Source organism: Heliangelus exortis, chromosome 1, assembly GCF_036169615.1.
Source record: "Heliangelus exortis chromosome 1, bHelExo1.hap1, whole genome shotgun sequence".
Classification (NCBI taxonomy): domain Eukaryota; kingdom Metazoa; phylum Chordata; class Aves; order Apodiformes; family Trochilidae; genus Heliangelus; species Heliangelus exortis.
The window spans coordinates 189,904,459-189,925,654 of NC_092422.1; the positions used below are offsets into that span (position 1 = coordinate 189,904,459).

At 39.9% G+C, this 21,196-nt stretch overlaps 1 protein-coding gene across 2 annotated transcripts in view; it reads left to right on the top strand.

Annotated features, from left to right (window-relative positions):
• The first annotated feature begins 6,137 nt into the window (after positions 1–6,137).
• The window catches only part of DMTF1 (cyclin D binding myb like transcription factor 1), a 32,248-nt gene continuing 17,189 nt past the window's right edge, over positions 6,138–21,196 (top strand). Inside the window, exons 1-7 of one of the 2 annotated variants that reach the window (XM_071734063.1) lie at positions 6,138–6,461; positions 12,790–12,906; positions 13,366–13,485; positions 14,411–14,505; positions 15,264–15,378; positions 18,299–18,375; positions 20,676–20,833. In XM_071734063.1, the coding sequence (XP_071590164.1) occupies positions 12,798–12,906; positions 13,366–13,485; positions 14,411–14,505; positions 15,264–15,378; positions 18,299–18,375; positions 20,676–20,833 (674 nt within the window). In that variant the 5' untranslated portion in view covers positions 6,138–6,461; positions 12,790–12,797. The remainder of the gene's footprint in view (positions 6,462–12,789; positions 12,907–13,365; positions 13,486–14,410; positions 14,506–15,263; positions 15,379–18,298; positions 18,376–20,675; positions 20,834–21,196) is intronic. The other variant, XM_071734062.1, reaches the window with a different exon arrangement.

The window sequence follows — 21,196 nt, forward strand, 5'->3', positions numbered from 1 at the left end:
CTCCCTGTCTCCTGACATGGAACCAGACAATGAGCACAGGGTAGGAAGCTCAGCTGGACAGGGAAAAATGGAAGTTTCACACACAGATCCCCTGAGTGTACAAGGCTTTTACATTACACTCTTCTTGGAGAAATCTGAGGCTAGTGACAGAAATACTTGTTTGGCTCCAAGTGTGCTGGCTGCTGGACTAGGATCTCTCTTTTTCTTGGTGTTTCAGGTCTTCAGCTCTAGCATGTTCAGCCACTCTTTAAGAAGGGGTTCCAGGATTTCAGGGATCTCTCAAGGGAAGCAGAGATGTGAAGAATTTAAGCATCTCTTAGACAGTAGTTCTAGAAAACGAAAGTCTATCATTGAATCTTCAGCATCTTTTTAGACCTTTACATTTAGAAATTAAATAGACTGGTCCTATCCTTCACTAAGTCCTCCAAATATTCATTTTTACCATAGAAAAGACTTTGTTTGGGGTTTTTATGTTCCTCAGAAAGAAACGACTGAGAAACCTTTAATCACATTGTACACTGCAAGAAAAATAATCAGCAATAGGCCACAGTATCAAGCAAGTGAGACAAAAGGCAACACTGAAAACTGGGGCAGAAGTTACCCTCAGAGGTCATTTAGGTTGTGTCTCTGGTATATCTGCTGACAGGAGCTCCAGACTACAATTAAAGGGAGGCAGCATGACCAGCATGAGCCCAAGAGCCAAGTTTTGTAAACACAAGAAAATCCTTCATGGAGCAGAATAATGCCATGAATGGCTTTTCTTCCACTGAAAAGATTTAGATTTGGAGTAGAATTCTGCCTGCCAGCTCTATGCTAATCCAAAGAGACAAAAATAAAACCGGCCGACATGCTTGGATAGTCAAAGCAACAAAGAATTTCATTCCATAATAAAACAAATATAAGAACAAACCAGAACGAAAATACAAAGTAGATGTTGCCTGCTCACAAGACCTTTATGAGCTGAAGCTGGTTCCCAGTTCCTGGATATTTTGCAGCACCATCTGCCAGCAGGGAGTAGAATTACATGATCAATGCTACGTTTTGCCTGGCACTGTCCCCCTTCAAATGTACAGGAACTTTGTCAGAACTTTCATGGTAACCAGCACTTGGCAAACACCAACAAAAAGCTGAACTTACATGAAAGCTAAATTAACCTTCAAGTCCAAAACAGGATGTGTTTTTCCTGTGTGGAATACATCGTGCTTCTCCCCACAGCTCCTTGGTTAGTTCAAGACCATGACCATACAGCTCCAATTACTAAAATTTGATGGATGATACAGGCTAAGCAACCAGCTCTTGTCCTCCATGTTGTCCCTTTCTCCCTTGCACAGCTGCTGTTGCCCTGCCCACCCATAGCCCCAGCACACAATCTGTGTATGATGCCACACAGAAAGTACTTTCATGTGTCCCTCTTACAGCAAGAAAGAAATTTTGCCACCCTCTCCTCAAGACTCCCTCTGCCATCAGCGACTTGGATTTCAGTGGCACATAGGAAGTCGCTTCCCAACTGAGATCCATCTGCTCCTCCCATCTGCTCTGTCCTTTTCTCTCTCCCACTGGCCACTCAGGCACCTAGCAGAATCTGGTTCCTCCTTCCTGTTCTGGATATCCCCTCCAGCCACCAGATCATTTATGGATACAATGAACTGCACAGCTCCTTTTCTGCTAAAGTCACTGGCATCATCCTGATGCCACTGCCACCTCAAACCATGTAAGAGGGCAGCTTGCCCTCTTCTCATTGTCTCTGGGACTCTGTTTCTTTTTCTTCTTCATATTTAGCTATATCAACACAAATATTGTGTTGATTGCTAGTGCTAAGGTCCCATTCTATGCAGAGCTGGACACCTCTAGATGGCAGCCCAGGTGGTTAAGTGTTCTTTCCTGTACAGCCTAGGCTGATTGTGATTGTAATTTAGGTGTCCCAGTAGAGATTTCAGGAAGAAAAAGAAAGGCAGATGCCTTCCTTCCCAGCTCCACAGCTGTCTATCAAGGCTTCTGAATACATTGACATTTTCTAATATCTTCCAGGATTCTAACAGAGGGTAAAATCTTAAAGGTCTTTTCCATCCTAAATTATTCTATGATTCTAAGTGACACAGTAGGCTTTCCAAGCATACCACCAGAGGCCTTCAAGGTGGGTCTGTCTATTACAGCCTTACACAGGGCAAGACAGGAAATACATGAGATTGTCACCAAAGAAAAAGTCTCACAGTGAGCAACCACTCTCTACAGGATTCTTCCTAGGCCAGGTTCCAAGGTAAGAATTTTTCTTACAGGAGATTCACTCTGCAGCAGAGAAACCACACAAGCTTGCATCATGCTGCTACTGCTTCTCTGGCATCTCTCTCTTTTACAACAGCTCTTCAGAGCCTGAGCAATCCTAAATAGCCAGCACCTACCAAACTGTGAGCATATAAATGAACATGTGTTATAAAAATACTAGATTGTTTATAGAGATTTTTTTCTATAAATAAGTAATGAATTTATTTGCTATATCTGTAGGTAGTCAGATGCATATCTATACAGATAGAAATTTATTTAAATATGCATACTGTCTTAAACAAACAGGAATGAGGTTGCTTGCAGGATGGTGTAGAGAGGAGAGGTGTCTTTCCTGCCAGGCATGTTCCTTCCAGGTTGTGACAACTACTGACTCCACTCAGAAGTTCCTTGCCCTAGAGAGTAACATCTCCATCTCTGCAACAGCAAGATACAGTTCACTAGGGAAGGATGGAAAAACCCACATACAAAAGCTTAGTCAGGGGATAATCCACCAGAGATAGTTCAGCTTTTCTCTGTGGATTCACCTTTTGTCTGGAGAAAAAAACCTGTGACTGACATGATAATACATTTTTGGAAAGTGAATCATGAACAATCATCCCAATGCCTGTCAGTGCAACCAGGAATGGATGGAGTTACAACAGTGGAGTTTTGGTGGGCTGAATCAGTGGCTCGGCTCTACCAGCCCCAAGGCAACAGTGGGAGCCCTAAGTGGGCACAACAGCTGCAGCCAAATGAGGAGAAACTCCAGAGATGGAGGAAAAAAAAACCAATTTGGGACAGCATCTTTTCATGAAACCACAAATAAGAACAGTAAACAGAGCAGAAGAACTCTTTTATTATAAATATCAAAGCTTCCTCTGTACTGTGATAGTTCCTTCAGTACTGTGTCCTGTTCTGGGCTCCTCAACATAAGGACATAGAGCTCTTGGAGCAAGTCCAGAGGAGGGCAGCAAAGATTATCAGAGGCCTAAAGAACCTCTCCTGTGTGAGATAGTTGGGGTTGTTCAGCCGGGAGAACAGGAGGTTTCATGGAAACTTTATAGCAGAATTCCAGGTTTCCTTGCAGACGAAAGCTGCAACAGGACATTTTACAAGGGCAGGTAGTGATAGGATGAGGTGCAACCATTTAAAACTATTTCCTACCTGATGGACCATAGCTGCACATCATCTAGCATGCTAGGCTCCACCAGCTCAGATGCAGAAGGCAGTGGCAAATTCAAGCCCCAGATTTGATAATACAACCAAGAACTATGATTTTCTCTTCAAGCTACATCAAAATATGCTCCAGGACTTCTAATATTGATACTCCTCCCTGTGATCTACTTCACAGTTACACCATACACACTTCTATTGGGTGAGTTCAAAAGCAAGCAAAGCTCCAAAAGCCAGCCACATTGCTTGTTATCACCCACCCTGTTCATCTTCCAGTATTTAATATATACAGTTCAAGGCCTTCTCTAACTCCTACTTTTTCATTAAGCTTTCAGATTAAAACTTTCTATATTAAAAAAAAAGGTTCTGCACCAAACTTTCAGTCTTCTAGGCTTCCTGTCACCATCCATGTAATCAGATTTAGGATTATTAAGAATCTATGCTCTGCCTTCAGGATTTACTGAGCACCATGGTGAGTCACCAGCATGTTGATAATCCTGCATCTCACATCTTCTTATCAAGCAGTGCCACAGCTTCACTTTTACCCTAATGTCTCATGAGGAGTGAGCATAAGTACCTACAGTGCAATGCTAGTTTAGCTTCATCACAGCAAAGGGAGAAAACTTGCATCTATGGGACGCAGCTCTTGGTTCGGAGCACATTGTTGTAGAGACACCTGGTGGCTACCACAAAATAGTTCTACTGGAATAAAACAGGATGGATGGCTAAAAGTTGCTTGCTACTTCAAAAAAAAAAAAGGGGGGATTGTTAGGTCAGTAGAAAATTCTGATTCTTTCATCATCTTAACGAGCTATATGCACATGTAATTGTTTCCTTAACACAAGACAACACAGGACAGATGAAACTCATTCGCTCCACAAAACAAGAATCCATTGTAGGATTTTACCCTGTTCATCCAACACCAAAGAACTACAGAAATTGCTTTTTCTACATGTATCTTGAACTTGATATAAAGAAAATGTTCTTGAGTGTGGTTATATCACCTATCTGACAGGAATGTGATATTATTGCCACTGTGCAAATGGGAAATAGGGCACCTGCAGAGGTCATGAGCCCAAAACTGTACCAAAACATCTTGTAGATCCGAGACTGAGACACGGGATGAGGGCATATGACTCCCAGTGTCCCAGTACACAAGGAGCTCATAACTAAGGGGATAACACATGATGAAATTAAGTGTGGTATGGAAGGAGTCCTCTTCATGTTTGCTGTTTACTACATGAAGCCTTTCTAAAAATTTTCACATGGTGAAGACATACATGAAATGTCTATATTGTCTCTTCCTGTACAGTCTGAACTCAGCCACCTTGTGATGCTCAACTAAGTGATATCCTGCTATTTTTAAAGCAAGCCACTTTAAAAAAAAAGGAAAACAAAGTTATACTTCAAAAAAGACAAATACAGCATCTTCTCTTCATTTGCTGCAAAAATTGAGGGACAAAAAACCAAAGGAGCTTCCAAGAGATCATAGGCTGCCAAATCCAAGAGCTGTATGCAAGCCTGGAGAGAAGAACTGTACCTCTACTTTTGTCAAGGAGTACCTAAGGGAACTGGGGACTTAAATCAAACTTTTCTCTAGAACTCAACTACTAGACATGGAATTTGAGATCCCTGAGGTTTGATGTCCAGAACGACCAAGTACACAGACACCAGAGTTAAGTGTGCTTCAAGCAAAAAGGATTATATAAATCCTGCCTTCAGCTTTTATCCCAGCCACCATCTCCTTTTCCAGACACACATTTAATCTCCATTCTTTCATCATCATAATTTTATGTGCAATGTCTCCTCCCTAACCTGCCTTGTGTCCTTATTACAGTTCTTAGTCTCCACCTCTCTTTTCCCATGTCTCAACTAGAAGCCTTTTTTTTTACAGGCACAAATTCCCAGGTTTTCTTCAGTGCTGTGTTTTTCATCTAGAATAGGAGGCAACAGAACCAGGCTTTGCTACACTCCCTTCCACAGAATCTCCCTGGGAAGAGCCATGCATAGAGGATCCTTTTCATTCCAGGATCCCTAAGCTGTAGCATGCTCAGGGCAAACAAAGCAAGACAAAATCTCATGGACAAGATGCAGTTGCCAAACCAGTCATTTAGCCCCATCTGAGACAAACTCAACTGGAATGGGTGTCTGTCCTGCACTGTCCTCCCCTGGTCATGCTGATCAGTCCCTTGCAGGCACCTTTGAGACTTCTGGGGTGTGACACTGTTAAAAGGCACAAGATCTTGAGGACGACTGAATCCTGACTGCTAAACAGATGTTGCAAGCCCCTCCTGAGGGCTCAGGAAGGCTACAGCCTGTGAGAAAGATTTGCAGAAAGGCTGTTTGCAGGGAACAAAAGAATGTTCTAAAGCTCCCAAGGTCTGGAAGATGAGGCAGCTGGAGTGCTACCACAGAAGGGAAGCAGCCAAAAAAAGGGGCTTTGCGGTTGAAGTGTAATGAAGTTTGTAGATGTAAAATGGTGGGCAGGGGATCCCACTCACCCTCTTGCCCTGGTTTGTCTGTGAGGGGGCTCAGCGGGTGACTCGGGGCAGCACCACAAGCCACCAGACACTTGCTTATTCCCCTTTTTAAAGCTCTTCTTTTAAATACATATTACACCTTTTTATTTTTTTCAGATTGATAGCCAGGAAGGCAATAAAGAACGAGCCGCGAGGGAAGCACAGATGAAAAGGGCGGCTTCTACCTCAGGGCCCGGCACAGGGGAAAGCAGGAGGACACCCTTCCCGCCCCGCCGGCAGCAGGGAAGGGGAAGGTCCGTAAGCTTTGTGGCAACCCCGCGGCTGCGGGCACAGCGCTGGGCGCTTTGTGGCGCCGCGGCGGGGCGGAAGCGACGGGCGGGCGGGCGGTGGAGCCTTCCGGCGGGTTCGCGGGCTGCCTGCGCCTCGCCCCGCCGCTGCCTCCGCCTCCGCCTCCCCCACTCGCCGCTCGCTGCCGCTCGGCGCCTCCATCCTGGTACTTGGGAGTCTCCATCCTGGTTTCTCAAGTGCCCGGACCCAAAACAGGAAGTAAGTGCGCGGGGGCCTGCGGGCTGACAGGGCCGGGAGCGGCCGGGCAGCGGCGGCGGAGCGGAGCAGCCTGAGGGGATCGGGAGGGGGAGGCGGCCATGTCCGGCTCCACGCCTCAGCCGCGGCCGGACTGGGCTGGGCCGGGACCGGGTTGGAGCTTGGCAGCGGATCTGGCAGCGTTATCAACCGGTGCCGCCGCCCGCCGAGAGAACGGGAAAATGGCGGCGGCGGCGGCCCGGGACCAAATGGCGGCGCTGGGGGGGCAGCGGGGGGCTGAGGCGGGCCCTGAGGCGCGGAGCCGCCGCCCCGGGGGCTGTGCCGGGGACCGAGGCAGGGCGGCTGCCTAGGGCCCGGCTCCCTCGTTCCCCGCCTGCCCGGGGTGCTGGCGGCGGTCGGCGGTGCTGCGCAGGAGGGAATGGGGGAAGGGGGTGGATGAACGGATGGCAAAATACGGGAAAAACCTGGAAGTTCTCGAACCTCGGTTCCATTTGGAAGGGAGTGGAAGGAGACGGCGGCGTGCGGGATGTTTTAGGTTGTTTTTGGTGTTTTCAACCCTCTTACGGTGATGCCTGTGATGAACGGTCAGCTGTACCAACGCGTTTAAATCTCCCGATTTCGCTTCGCTGGGTTTTGCGGTTGGGTTATCCTTAGCTTGTGGCTTTTATCTGTTTTGTTTCATAATTATTTTTTTTTTCAGCGAGAGTTCTGATTTAAGGTTGCTTGGGGCTTTATTTTTAAGTAAAGTCTGAAATTCTCAATTCTACCAAGATCTGGGGGGTTATGTAAAAGCAGTTACAGAGTTTTTCGTACTAGAATTATGCTCTCTGTTTTTGCTAAAATGAAGGGTTCTGGTTGGGCAAGCCCCCTCCTCCCCCCCCCCTTTTTTTTTTTTTCAAGGTTTCTTTATTCTTGGTTGTGCACCTGGGCACAGTGGTGTGTATTGCATTTCTAGGCACCTCTAGCTGACAGGTAGTATTTGTTTATGCGTTTTTTCACAAAGAATTAGTATTGTTTGGGCCCACCTGGACATTGTAATTTATGTGTTGAAGTAATCGAGAAAATGCTTTTTGCTTGCCAATGCTGCTCTGGCCATAGATGAAAATTGGCTTCTTGACAGGATAGTTAAAATCCCCTTGCCAAAAGCAGGAGATTTAGGCTTTGCTACGAGGTGGACACATCTTACTCAAATTCTGTGTTCTGTAAATCCACCTGAATGTAGTAATGGCAACAACTTCATTCTTTTTTTTTTTTTTTTTGAAACTTTCTAGATGATGTTTTATGACTTACTGAAAAGACTGATCATTAAAACTCGTTAAATAGAATTACTAAAAGTACAGATTTTTTGCCTAGCCACTCAAAATTATGAAAGATGGGTGAATAAGGGACAAAGACCTCCATTTTGTCTATACTATATTTTACGTTTTGTTATTTATGAGCATTAGTTCTGTGCTCATCTGTCTGTCAGAAAACAGCAAAGTTGTGGCAATACTTGTCAATCTTACACCTTGTACAGTTTGGTTACCAATCATTTTATCATATTCTAGTGAATGCTAAATTTCTGCCTTTTGTTTATAAAGGTGAAGTTACTGGAATGTTTCTAGAGTGAAACTGGATTTACATGAAAGAAAAAGAATATTTACTGTAGTACATATCAGACTTAGCAAATTTTTTATCCATAGTCATAACCTCGTGCCTGAGAGCTATTTTCTATTATGAAAAAAAAAAAAATCAACCCAACAACCAATTTTCTGTGTTTTTGTCTTTTTAAAGAGTTAGGACTTAGTTTTCTTTTTTCTGTGTGACATTTAAAGCATCCTTAGTGCTTTTTATTAAAATATCAGTTGAGAAGCTGGAACTCATGGTGTTCTGCCAAACTTGTTTTGGTGCAAAAGAGAACAGTTTATCCCATTGTGTCTCCTACATATTCCATTTCTGTGATGTCCCACTTTAAATACCACTGCTGGGTAGACTGCAACTGTACATAAAGGACTGTAATCTTGTGCTGAAACACGAGTTTAATAAATCTTTGTGTGACTCAAACTCAGGTCTTCGGGTCCTTCTGTTTGTGATCTCTCTGATTTGGTCCCCTCTTGTGTCTCTTGTAGCAGCTGTTAATGTCAATTTCTGCACGTTGGATTTTTAGAGCTGAGTGGAACCTGTTTCATGTGGACAAAAAGTTTTTTGTTAAATAATAGCATGAGAGAATTGGCAGTAGTTATATTGTAAGTATTTACTTCTTAGGAGCTATGGCATGGAACACACTGAACATTCAGGCTGAGTTAAATATGAGGTATATGGGTTCCTGTAATGACTTTGTTTCCTTTGTGTTACTCTTGAATGAGTATCTTGAAGTCTGAGTGCATCCCCTATGAATGTTTCAGTTAAATGCCTCTGGAGCCAGAAGTGTCCTTTAATAAACCTGAGGTTTTGTTTCTTACAGGATTTATTAAAATACACTTTAACTAACTCACCTTAAATACAATTTCATGAAGAAATTTTAAAAATTTACAGGAATCCACAGAAGACTGAACACAACATTCCATTAATAACTAGGCATAATGAATTCTGTCTGCAAGGGTAAAAATACTGTTTCTTACTGTTCCTAATTTTTACAACCCACAGAATAACTGAGCACATCTGCCTAGTGAAGATTATTTAGAATTACAGGAATTTTGTATTAAAATGTTTCTGATTTTTTTGTAACTATGTATAAAAATAGCTTTGTAAATTTTTTCTGCCAAATCTGCTGCATGTTTTCCAAATAAATAAGAACTACTGCACCCCATGGTTTAGTGGAAAATTTATACTGTAGTTCTATATTAAATAATTCTTGTAGGCAAAGTTTTTTCCTATCTGGTTGCATGTTGAGACCTGTTTAAAATTGTGATGCAAGTCTTTAAATTGTGAGAACACTAAAAATCTTAAGTAGCAATGCTTATTAAATTTATACTTATTTATGAAGTGCTATCGTAGATATTTAAGATTATTCTGCCTTCACTGCATTTTATAGTATACATCCACACGGGTGGTATATTTGCAGCCTATAGTGTTCCCTTTCCCTGCAAGCTAACGCCCTCCTTCAGAACATAAAATATTAGTGGCATATGGACATCTGTCGTGTGTTTGAATCAAGGGCCAAAGGAAAGGCTTGGGTCGTGCATTTAAATGTCAAGGTTTTGTTTTAAATATAAAGGAAAGCCTGTTCAAGTGCAAGCTTAGTGAAGTTGAAAAGAAGATGTTTTGGAGCTGATGAGGCCACTACCTTGTAATGCTCACTAATTAAGGGATGCTGGCTGTCATTAACTTGGTGTCACTTTTTCAAAAGTGGATGTGTAGTGGATTTGCAGATGGCATCTGTATTAAGCAGAATTTGCATGGCACATCCTAAAAGACCTCTGCGGTGGTATGGCTTTGTTTCAGCTGTCATCCCATGATAAATCAAGGACATCGGGTGAGGACAGTGTCCCTGCGGCCAGTATCAAAGGAGCCTTCATCAGAGGGCAGTGTCCCCTGCAGCAGCACTGTGCTTTCTCCACTGTGCTCACTGTAAAGTCCCAGGTGGTCCCAACATATGTCATGTTTGATGAATCTTCAGCATATGTGGTAGTTCTGTCATTTTTTAATGTGCAAATCAATGATTTTTATAAGATCTGAAGATTGTTTCCTGCTCTCCCAGAACACCCACGGTTACTTGATTTATTTTTCTCACCTGTCAGGCACAAATTGGTATCTTCATGGGTTAAAGCTTCTGTCTTGGTATAAATGTATCTTGAAAACTACCTGTTTCCTTCAGTTTTCTTGTATTTGTGTACTCTAAGGAATAAAAATTAACATCCAAAATATGCATTTGACTTTGACCTGACTCCTTATGTACTTTACAGTCTGCTTTTGGTTGAGGTTCAAGGCCATATCCATTAAATTTGATGGCAATTTCTCAAGTCAAATCTAGGATTTGGTTTGTCATAATTTTTTTGCTAAGACTCGGTTATTATTAGTAGGTTACTCAGAAAACTTGAGGTATGTTAAATCCCAAGTCTGACACTTATTATTGGGATTTTTCTGGAGAACCTGCACTTACTGTTGTGATAAACCATTCTTGGGAAGAATGGTTTACACAACCCTGGGCAATCCAGGGTTTACACTGAGGTGTGCTTCACAGGAAATCACAGTTCCTGTAGCAATATACTGTGCAGTTTTTAGTGCTTCATAAGGAGCACCTGAGAGCTCAAGCAGAGGAATCTCTTAGATGTGGCATTTCAGGTGTTGTGTGTTTAGTTCTGTTACAGTTCTTACTGTGGAAGTGCCAGTAACAGCTATTGATCATAGTGTATCTTCCCACCTTTGCTGGAGTTACTAGGTTTGGATGCATAAACCCTTTCCCTGCTGTGTTTTTTTCTAACATGGCAGACTAGGGAGGGAGAGAGTGCAAATGAATAACCCTGATTACTCTGTGGTTTTGTCTTGGGAGCCTCATCCTAAAAAAATATTGTTTGATTCTCAGCAATTCTTGAGTGACTGATGGGGAGTTTTACTACAGCATTCATTGCAGTAAAAAGTTACTCAGAAGGCACAAATGATCAGGAAAAAGAGAATCTTATCTCTTAAGGCTTTTTATAAAATTGTATTTGTTCATTCCAAAAAAATTGCATCTTTTGTGACTCGGACCTGAGTTGAGCAAGTTACAATCTGCTACTTCAGTTATAATACTTTGGATTTCTCTCTTTATGTTTTAGAGTCAGGGTTACTTATTTTGGTTCTTAAAAAAAGTCCTATAGATGTGCATCAACCATCACTTTAGTGAAGGATACAGAGGCTGAAGAACTCAGAAGCAGATGAATCCCAAGGAAGTTACTGCCTCCTACACTTGTGTTTGGCAGCTGATGGTAGATGTTAATTTGCAAACCCTCTCATTTAAAATGTCAATGGTATCTGAAATTTTTGACATGTTCAGAAGGGTAATACCACTTCATTCTAGCAATCAGTCACTACATGTGCTTAAAGATGTGCCAAATCTTCATTAAACTTGAGAGGTGTTAAGTAATTTTACTGAAAGACTGGCAGTAGTTTTATCCTTCCAAGAAAACACTGCTCTTGGGAATTTTCAGTATCAAAGAACATGTTTTCTGAATGAAAATTAAATAATTTCCTGCTGAAACAAAATTTTTAATATTATACAGGGGATTTAAAATACAGGTTGTGAATTCCATTTATGTATGGGTATATAGATATCCCTGCCTGGTACATGGAAGCTTTGTATATGCGATCTATATATTTTTTTTAAACTATAGTCTATGATTCATTAATGTAAATTAGAATTGTTGGCAACAGTATTTTGGCTTTACAGTAAAATTTACAAGTAATTTTTTTCTGTTGTTGACAAAGAAGAAGACACAGAAAAAGGACTGAACACTTCAAGGAGAAATAGATATTTTCTTTTTACGAAGAAAATATCTCTGCCAAAGGCAGGCACCAAACCAAGATGCTCAAAACTGATTAAAGAATTGCAGAAAAAAAATTGCATTGTTTGTATTCAGTAGATTAGAACTTCTTTATGGGATTTTGCTTTGTTTTATTTCAAAATAGCAATAGTGATAGTTTACATTTAAGTTCTTACAAGCGTTGTGTTTTGTAATACTTTTCTAGTGGAAATTATTATCAGGAACACTTTGTATTGCCTTCATTCATTAATTTCAGTGAATACTGCTTGGGTGATGCATATTCTGAGCAGTTCTTTTTCTACTGGTGACTGCCTGCATCCAATTTTTCAGTTCTCATGTTGTTTGTTCTCATGTTGTTTCACTGGTAAAGATAAAATACTAGCTTTTTAAGTTAATTATATGCACATAAGGAGAAGAAAACTTTGCAACTTACCCATCTTTAAATAGAGCAGCTATGGGTAGTGTGACACTACAAAAATATTTCTCAGTTCTGGCTAGCTTTAGGTTGTATAATAGCAAAATTATTAAATTAGCAGTGCAACAATATTGGTGAGACAATAAATGTCAGATGTGAAAAAGTAATAGCCTAGGTTTGTGGGTTTTTTAAAAAGTAGATTGCAAATGCTTCTGAATAGGGAGCTTAGCACTATTTTTTACTGGAACAGTAGTTTTGAAGCTATGTGATGTTGCCCTGTGCAATGTATAAATATGCTGGAGAAGTCAAGGCAGGTGAATGTTTTAAACCAGGCAATTGTTCATGTGAAAGAGTGCACAAGACATTCATCATTTTCTGCAGGTGGTCAGGCTGGTTGTTGGAGATAAAGGAAGAAGTTTTATGGCCAAAGAGACAGTCTGGCTGAAGATAAATAATCCATGTATTTCTCTTTCAGGTTTGAGTATGAGCACAGTTGAAGAAGAGTCTGACACAGTGACAGTAGAAACCGTGAACTCTGTGACTTTGACTCAGGACACTGAAGGGAACCTTATACTTCACTGCCCTCAGAATGGTAGAGAATTGTATTGAGTAGCTTTTCTTTTCTTTTGATTTGTTTTTGGGTTTTTTATGGATCCATTCAAGTCTGTGAGCTACTTGGATCCTGCTTTCTGTGCTGTGATATGCTCTGATTCAATTTAAAGAAGGACAAAGTGTCAGATTGGGTGTAAATCACAATATTATGTGCATATGTGTCCAACAAGGTTATAGCTGTTCTGACTTATTTCAGTGGAAGTGAGTTCTTAGAACCAAACATGTATCCAAATTTCTGGAGGCTTATGGGCTGTGGATGTAATTCACAAAGAAAATCTCACAGAAAATCTGTGTTGAAGTAGCAGTGTGAACTGTTACTGCCCATAGCTGAGACAAAGTTCCTTGACTTTGCATCCAACCAACATTTGTTTCTAAATTTTATTTTGGTCTAAAGCTCTATTTTTTTAACAAAATAATCTGCATGTTTTTTAATTGTTAGAAACTGATGAAGTAGACTCTGAAGATAGCACTGAGCCTCCACGCAAGAGGCTTTGTTTATCAGAGGATGATCAAAGCCTTGATGATTCCACTCCATGCATTTCTGTTGTTGCAGTTCCAAGTAAGTTATTTTACCTTTATGCACTCTTGCAGCAAATGTTTCTGTTGGTAAAGGTTAGAAGTGGACTCTTTAGATCACATTAGAATATTCTGCATATTTTATTTTCATATTTATTAGTGTACTTAGGTATCATCTTTACCTGTCAGAAACTCAGATGGTTTTGTAGCAATTATTATCTGTACAGTACTGGCAAAATAAAACTGCCTTAGAGATAGGGATACATTGAGTAAGTTGAAGAATAAGTTTGTGAACCAAATTAAATGTGTTAATCCTGCAAAGAGTGATTAGGTCTCTTTAATGATCAAAGTGATCAAATCAAACAATACAGTTCGTATTTCTGTGTTTTATGATAATGAGATGTATGGTCTTTTTAAAGGAGAGATTGTTGAGCAGAAGGTAGACTGAGTACTGAATCAGTCTTAAGGAAGTTGTTAATTGAATATAATCTCCAAAGAGAAGCAAAACCATCTCTAGCAAGTTAAAATACCAAGTTACAATACATGCAGTGGCTGTTTATTTGGTGGAACTTAATAGAAACTCCTTAGTAAAAGTGTTACTACTGTGTTGAAGGAAAACTGGGGAAAAAGAATGCAGACAAAAGGTTTAAATGTTGTCCTTCAGCATCTGAAAAAAAAATTTCCTTGTAAAAGGAAGCATGTGCAGAAGATTAAACACCTTTTACTTATGTTTCACATTAGATCTCAGTTATGGTCAAGTGTAAAACTGAAGGTTTCAAAATCCATGTTTACATTTCAAGAAAAGGAGCAGTTGATGATAACTTTGACAATTTTACTGTGTCAACAAATAAATATCTACTAAGGCCTCTTTAAAATTTTCAGAGCAAAGGTAGCAATTCATAAATCCTGTAGGATGCATTAAAAATGTTACAGGAGTAAGATATACAACTAAATTTTCCAATTTGAAGTTTCAGAAAATGATCAGAGCTTTGAGGTGACCATGACTGCTACCACTGAGGTAGCTGAAGATGAGATTAACGAAGGAACTGTTACTCAGATTCAGGTACAGTAAAACTTACAAATTCACCTCTTTTGTTTACATTTTTACTGAAGTTGAAACCGAAAGGGACATAAATAGAAGACAGGGGTTATTAAATGAGTAAGATTATTTTTAGCATGAAACTAATGTATTTGAAAATGGATCTTGATTGTAAAATGTTTTTCTATAAACGTTCAATTGAATCATTAAATATTTGAAAGGCTTTTTGTTCCATAACTTACTGCCCAAAGAGCAATACAGTAAACAGCAACAGATTTAACACTCCACTGATGATTACTTACTTTGTTATGATCTGCACAGAAAACAAGTTTATGTTCTTGCTGTCATTTTTTTACATAAATCAAGCTTTATAACAGGCTTAACTGTGCTTTGTCTTGTTGCCTGTCCTAGCAGTTAAATACAGTTCTCAGTGTGAGTGTACCATGTTTTGAAGTTAAAGACTGGAGATGTTAGACATAGTCCTCTTTTCACCAAAGACAGTGAGACTCCTTCTATTCACTGTACATTAAGCAGGATGAAGAATGTTACCTAATTAATTTTCACAGCTTCTGTATGTTAAGATGCTAAATCTTGGTTACGTGTATTAAGAAAGGTGAATATACCTTTAATCCCATATCTAAAAAGTGGCACTTTCTGAGCAGTCAGTAAGGTAACTAGGTGTGCTAGTTTTACTTTCCTTCCTGTTATGACTTCATATTAAATGCATGGTCATAGAAAGAAATGAAAATATTACTTCTTGATTTCATATTGGTCTTTTCAAGATTCTTCAGAATGAACAGCTGGATGAAATCTCCCCAATGGGCAATGAAGAAGTGTCAGCTGTTAGTCAAGCCTGGTTCACAACCAAAGAGGATAAGGATTCTCTAACAAATAAAGGTAGGACATTTCACATGGAGTTATGCCATGCTGTAAAGAGGTAAGATATTGCAAATGTCTTGGAACGTTTTGCAAGTTGCATGAAGTAATCTTTTTTACTAAAGGCATTTCAGAAGGCTAATTCTGAAAGTGCTGAGAGAGACAATGTGTTAAGTCTTCAACATCTCTAACATTTAGTATGCAAGAAGGGAACTGAACTCCAGATACACTTGGAGAGAAAGAGGGTCCATAATTGCAGTGGTCACAGTGATTCTGCTGGCATTGATAGGCACCTGCTGTAGATAATGTGTGTCAGCACAGATGGAGCAGACAGCTGTGTTTGCTCTGCTTGCACTTCTACCTGGTTAGGAGTCAGAGGGAGGTACACCAGTGCTCCTGTTAATACACATGTGCTCAGGTTAATACATATTCCTCCAGTTAGAGCTTACTAGTCTGGCTGCTGTGTTGTAATTCATATTAAGCAGTTTCTGGAACTGAGTTGTTTCAGAAGAAGAGGGATTATGCAGACCAGGATCTACTGAAATAATCACCACTGCTCCTAAAACTGCCACACTGTTGGCATTCCTCCCTTTTAAAATACATGAGTGCAGTCATGTTGTAGTTGCTGAACTTCAGAGCTTTTTGGTTTTTTCTTCCCAGGGAAAGTGCCCTATCTAAAACTAGAGAAAAAACTTAGTGTCTAATGAAGACATATTGTCTCTCTCCAGTTTCCTCAATCTCTTTACTGTTTTTCCTACCTTGACTTTACCTCTTTCTAGAGGGAAAAAAATCTTTTTCATCCAGTCCAAAGCAACTCCCTTTCCTATTAGAAAATTTTAGAAAAAAAAAAAATGGTTTCCTCTCACAGAAGAAAATGGTCTCTTAGCCAGTGAGCTTTACTGAGCTGAGAGCAGTGTGTACTGCTGAGTCAGGGAAAAATGTGGGTGAGGCATGCAGAGCCTGAGTGTTGGCTATGGAAAATTCAGAGAAAGGAAGCTGAACAACTCTGCCAATGACCAATTTCACACAGTTATCCCAAGAGTGTACTGACAGTTGCTTCTGACAGCCAATAACTATTTTTTCCTGTTTTCTCTGTCCTTATTGATGAGATTTTTAGAGCAGAGTTGGGATGACAAAGAAACCTCTTTTCATCACAGCAGTAAGGCAGTTGGGTAGAAGTAGTGAGAAACTCTGTTGCTACAATTGCTGTGCTCTAGGGTGAAAGAAAGCACAGAATTTAGGATCTGGCAGTTACTGGTGTTGGGAGCAGCATGTTCTCAGCTGTGGTTGAGGAGCATGTACTGGTAATTTTGCAGAGAAATTACTGTTTTCTTTCATGTGGTATGGTGGCTTCATGTTTGATGTGTGTCTTGTTAAACTTGTATTTGTTTCTTTTGTAGCTGTCTCAGGGGTATATCAGGTGACCATCCATCACCATGTATCTAGAAATATGTTTGTGAATCTATAGTAGCTGAACCTTTCTTGGGGGTCTGTGGGTTGTGTCACAGAGATCATGAAAGATGCCACTATGCATCTCCTTTCACAGTAGCTAAGAGATTGACTTGTGTTGCCTGAGTTCATCATTTTATAGCAGTCTCCACCTGATCATAGTTTCCTTGAAGACCCATGGGCAGATTTTAATAATCTTGGCACTGAATATGCAAACACACAAAGTGCAAAATAGACTTTCTTTCCTAAAATAGTTGGGTGTTAAAGATTATTCCACATAAATGCTGGCAACAGCTCTTTAAGTCAGCTCAGATGCTTGGATAGAAGTTGATATATTATAGAATCACAACTGTGAGTAGGTTATTGTTCTGTCTCTGTAGCTTTGGAAGGAGAGATTGAAGCAATCAGGCACAAGGGGAGAGTTTTCTCTAATCAGTTCAAATAGAATTAGTGATAATGCCTGTACTTTTCATTATAATTGGATTTGAGTAAACAGTCTCTTTGGTGTGTTCTGCCTCTCAGCTCTGGTAATTAGCAGGCTAAGAAGGAAGTACCCTGATTTTTCTGAGGAGAGATGGGCTTTTAGCCAGTACACACCAGTATGTAAACTGGGTCACCAGCATACTCTTAATTATAAGTGGTTGTTAATATAACGTACAGTAAGAGCACGAGGGGAAAAAAGAGGAATCTATATATGAATTCAAGGTAGGAATGTTTTCATATTTTATTGACAGGCCTCAGGTTTGAAATTTTTTCTCTGAATAAAGGTGATTGGGTTTGCTTTTAAAGGTTAATTGGTGTCGTAGTAACTGTAGGGCATGGTCAGAGGCAAAGTATAATGTTTGTTTCTGCTGGTTTGCCACTTTTATTTGGAAAATAAAACACTCAGGAGGAGTGTAGATCTTGACTGTGGCCACTGGGCATTATTCCTAATTATTCCCAGTCCCCAAAAGACAGGGACCAGCTTGTCAAAATCAACTAGGTAGAGCATTTATGTCCATGAAAAGCATTCACAGTAGGTGGCATTACACACACATTGAGAAGTTATAAGGCATCTAAGAAAACCCCGTGTTATTGCCAATTCCTCAAGTAATATTTTGAGTGACATTTTAAGTCCAAACTCTGGAATTGCTTGAGTGCATGGAAATTTAAGATGTCAATTTAAAGACAAAAATTTTCTAGTTGTGGATGAAGAGAAAACTGAAAATATGACTCGACAGCACATAGAGGAATCCATGTTCTGTTTTTAGGAAACTGATGTTTTTGAAGAGGGGTCTGAGTCACATTATTTAAACATTAATTCACAGTTACTGAGGATTGTTTATCAGTTCTGAAATAATATCTGTTTGAAATTAGTTCTAGTTAAAAATAGATGAAGTTACAGCTCTCTTTTCTTTGTTAATTGCAATAATGAGGCTTCTGTTTTTTGGCATTTTTGTTGTTGTACTGCTGACTTTCACTTCAGTAATTACTTTGTCATTTCTGTTTTCAGGTCACAAGTGGAAGCAAGGGATGTGGTCAAAGGAAGAAATTGACATTTTGATGAGTAATATTGAGCGTTATTTAAAGGTATGTGTTAGAGTGTGTTACCTTACATTTTATGTATATCTTACATACAAAGTTAGATTGCACCCTCAGCATTTTTGCTGGTGACCAAGCTGTGTGATGTGGTTGACACACTGGAGGGGAGGGAGGCCATCCAGAGGGACCTGGGCAGGCTGGAGAGGTGGGCTGTGCAAACACCATAAAATTCAACAGGGACAAGTGCAAGGTGCTGCACCTGAGTCAGGGCAATCTCAAGCAGAAATACAGGCTGGGCAGAGAAGATTGAGAACAGCCCCAAGGAGAAGGACTTGGGAGTGTTGGTTGATAAAAAGCTCAAGGTGAGCTGTTACTGTGTGCTTGAAGCCCAGAAAGCCAAAGGTAATTTGGGCTGCATCAAAAGAAACATTGTCAGCAGGTCCAGGAAAGTGATTCTCCCCCTAAACTCTGCTCTGATGAGGCTCCACCTGCATTACTGTGTCCAGTTCTGGAGCCCCCAACATAAGAAGGACATGGAGCTGTTGAAGAAAGTTATGCAGATTATTAGAGGGCTGGAGCACCTCTCCTGCAAAGACAGGCTCAGGCAATTGGGGTTGTTCATCTTGGAGAAGAAAATGTTCAGGGGAGACCTTACAGCAGGCTTCCAGTACCTGAAGGGGTGCCTACAAAGCTGGAGAGGGACTTTTTGCAAGGACATGTAGTGACAGGATGAGGGGGAATGTATTTAAACTGAAAGAGGGTAGATTTAGATCAGTTTATTGCAAAGAAATTCTTTCCTTTGAGGGTGGTAAGGCACTGGTACAGGTTGCCCAGGGAAGTTGTTGATGCCTCCTTCCTGGAAGAGTTTAAGAACAGGTTGGATGGGTCCTTCCAGGTGGGTTGGAAGTAAATGATCTTTAAGGTCCCTTCCAACCCAAACCATCCCCTGATGGTGATGCAGCTCCAGCTTAAAAAACCAACTTTCTTCAGAAATTTCCAGAATGTGAAGTAAGTGCTGCTGGTCAGTTTGTAGTAGAAATGGTTGTTACCCCTTTGAAATACATTAAATTGTTGTATCCATACTTAGGATTTGAGACTACTGAACGTAACTTTGTTTTTAATTTGTGTAGTGAATATAAGCCATTTTAACATTTCACCCCACAGTGTTCAAGTTACTTAATCTCTTTCTCTGAATATACATCACTCATTAAATCTTTGGTGAAGGCAGGAAAAACTTGCAGTAGGAATAGAGATAATTTTCCTTACAAAACATTGAATACAGCTTCCCAACTTCTTTGATGCCATATCTGTATTTGTTTACTACACTAACAGGGGGCCTGTATCACCTTTCTTTTCCTTAATATATTGTTGACAGTTCTCAGTGTAAAAATAGGTATGCAGTCAACATGCTGACAGTGATAATTGCCCATAAGTCATGTTGGTGGGTAGGGTTACAGCTGAGAATATTTGAGCTGAGACCTTACAGCTGAGAGTACATAGCCCAGATATTAAAAAAAGCTCACCAGCCTTCATTTGTGAATCAAAAAAAGCCCTGAAATTAGTCTTAATTGTTATGAAAATCCTCAGTATTAGTTATTAAAAATGTGCCTACCCACACATGTATTATAAGTTCTGCCACAAAATAATTCCTAGGTAATATTATTTTTATATCTATATAAGATTTTTTTAAGCTAGCTAAATAATTCTATTGAGTTGCTGGTAACTCATTTGTTTCATTATATTTCTATTTATCTTTCTTGTACTACTTTGAATTGAAATAGTGATTTTTCGTTTAAGCTGAAATTAAACTACACTTTGCCTTTTATACTTAACTCCATTTTTTTAAAATCAAGTTTGCTTTTTGTTTCCACCAGAGCAAGAAGGGTAGTTTAACAGGGAAAAAAATTGCTTTCAGATAAAAAAATTTCTAAAATTATGTAATAAATTGATACTGCACTTTTTGACAGCCTTTTGCTGCATAACCCTAGGTTAATTCCACCAGAGTACATTTTCCATGATGTTATAAATGACGCCTCCGGTCTTAATTTTAAAATACACATTGAGCAGGTTTTTTTAAAATGTAGATGAATGTGAAAGCTTCTGTGTCTACCTGAACTCCAGTGTAAAAAAATCCCTAGAGCTCAAGGGTTTGTATTTGTAGCTAATTCATAAATATTCGATTTAACTTTCAGAGAGTGGTATTTGAGGTAGAATGTTAAATAATGATACATTAGGCTGCAGTTTTTAAGTGTTCTGCTTCTTGGTTATGTAGACTTTATCTAAGTTGTTTTGTTTGTGGTTTGTTTGGTGTTTTTTGTTTTGTTTTTTTTTTAAATGCTTTCTTCTAGGCCCGTGGAATAAAAGATGCCACTGAAATTATATTTGAAATGTCAAAAGATGAAAGAAAAGATTTCTACAGGACAATAGCTTGGGGTCTGAATCGGCCTCTCTTTGCGGTCTATAGAAGAGTCCTTCGCATGTATGATGACAGAAACCATGTTGGAAAGTATGAAAACCTCTAATGCTGCATGGTTTTATTGGTATGAGTAGGGTCATGAACTGAATGTTTGACATGTCATATGTAAGAGACAATTCTTTTAAAACAGACCTAGCTCTTCCTAATTATAAGTCACCTCTGCTGAATGCTTTTGATCAGCCTTGACAGTAGTTGTGTTGATAGCATCCACAACTTTAAATCTGGTATGGTTTTGACACAAGCATGGATCCAGTCAGATGTGGTTTCTTGAACTGTGACCTTGAGTTAATTAATCTCAGTGCTGGGATTTCTTTTTCTTGGGCTTGTTTGGTTTTTTTTTTGTTAGGTTTTTTTTGTTTGTTTTTTTATGAAAAGTTAGACTTACAGTGAAAT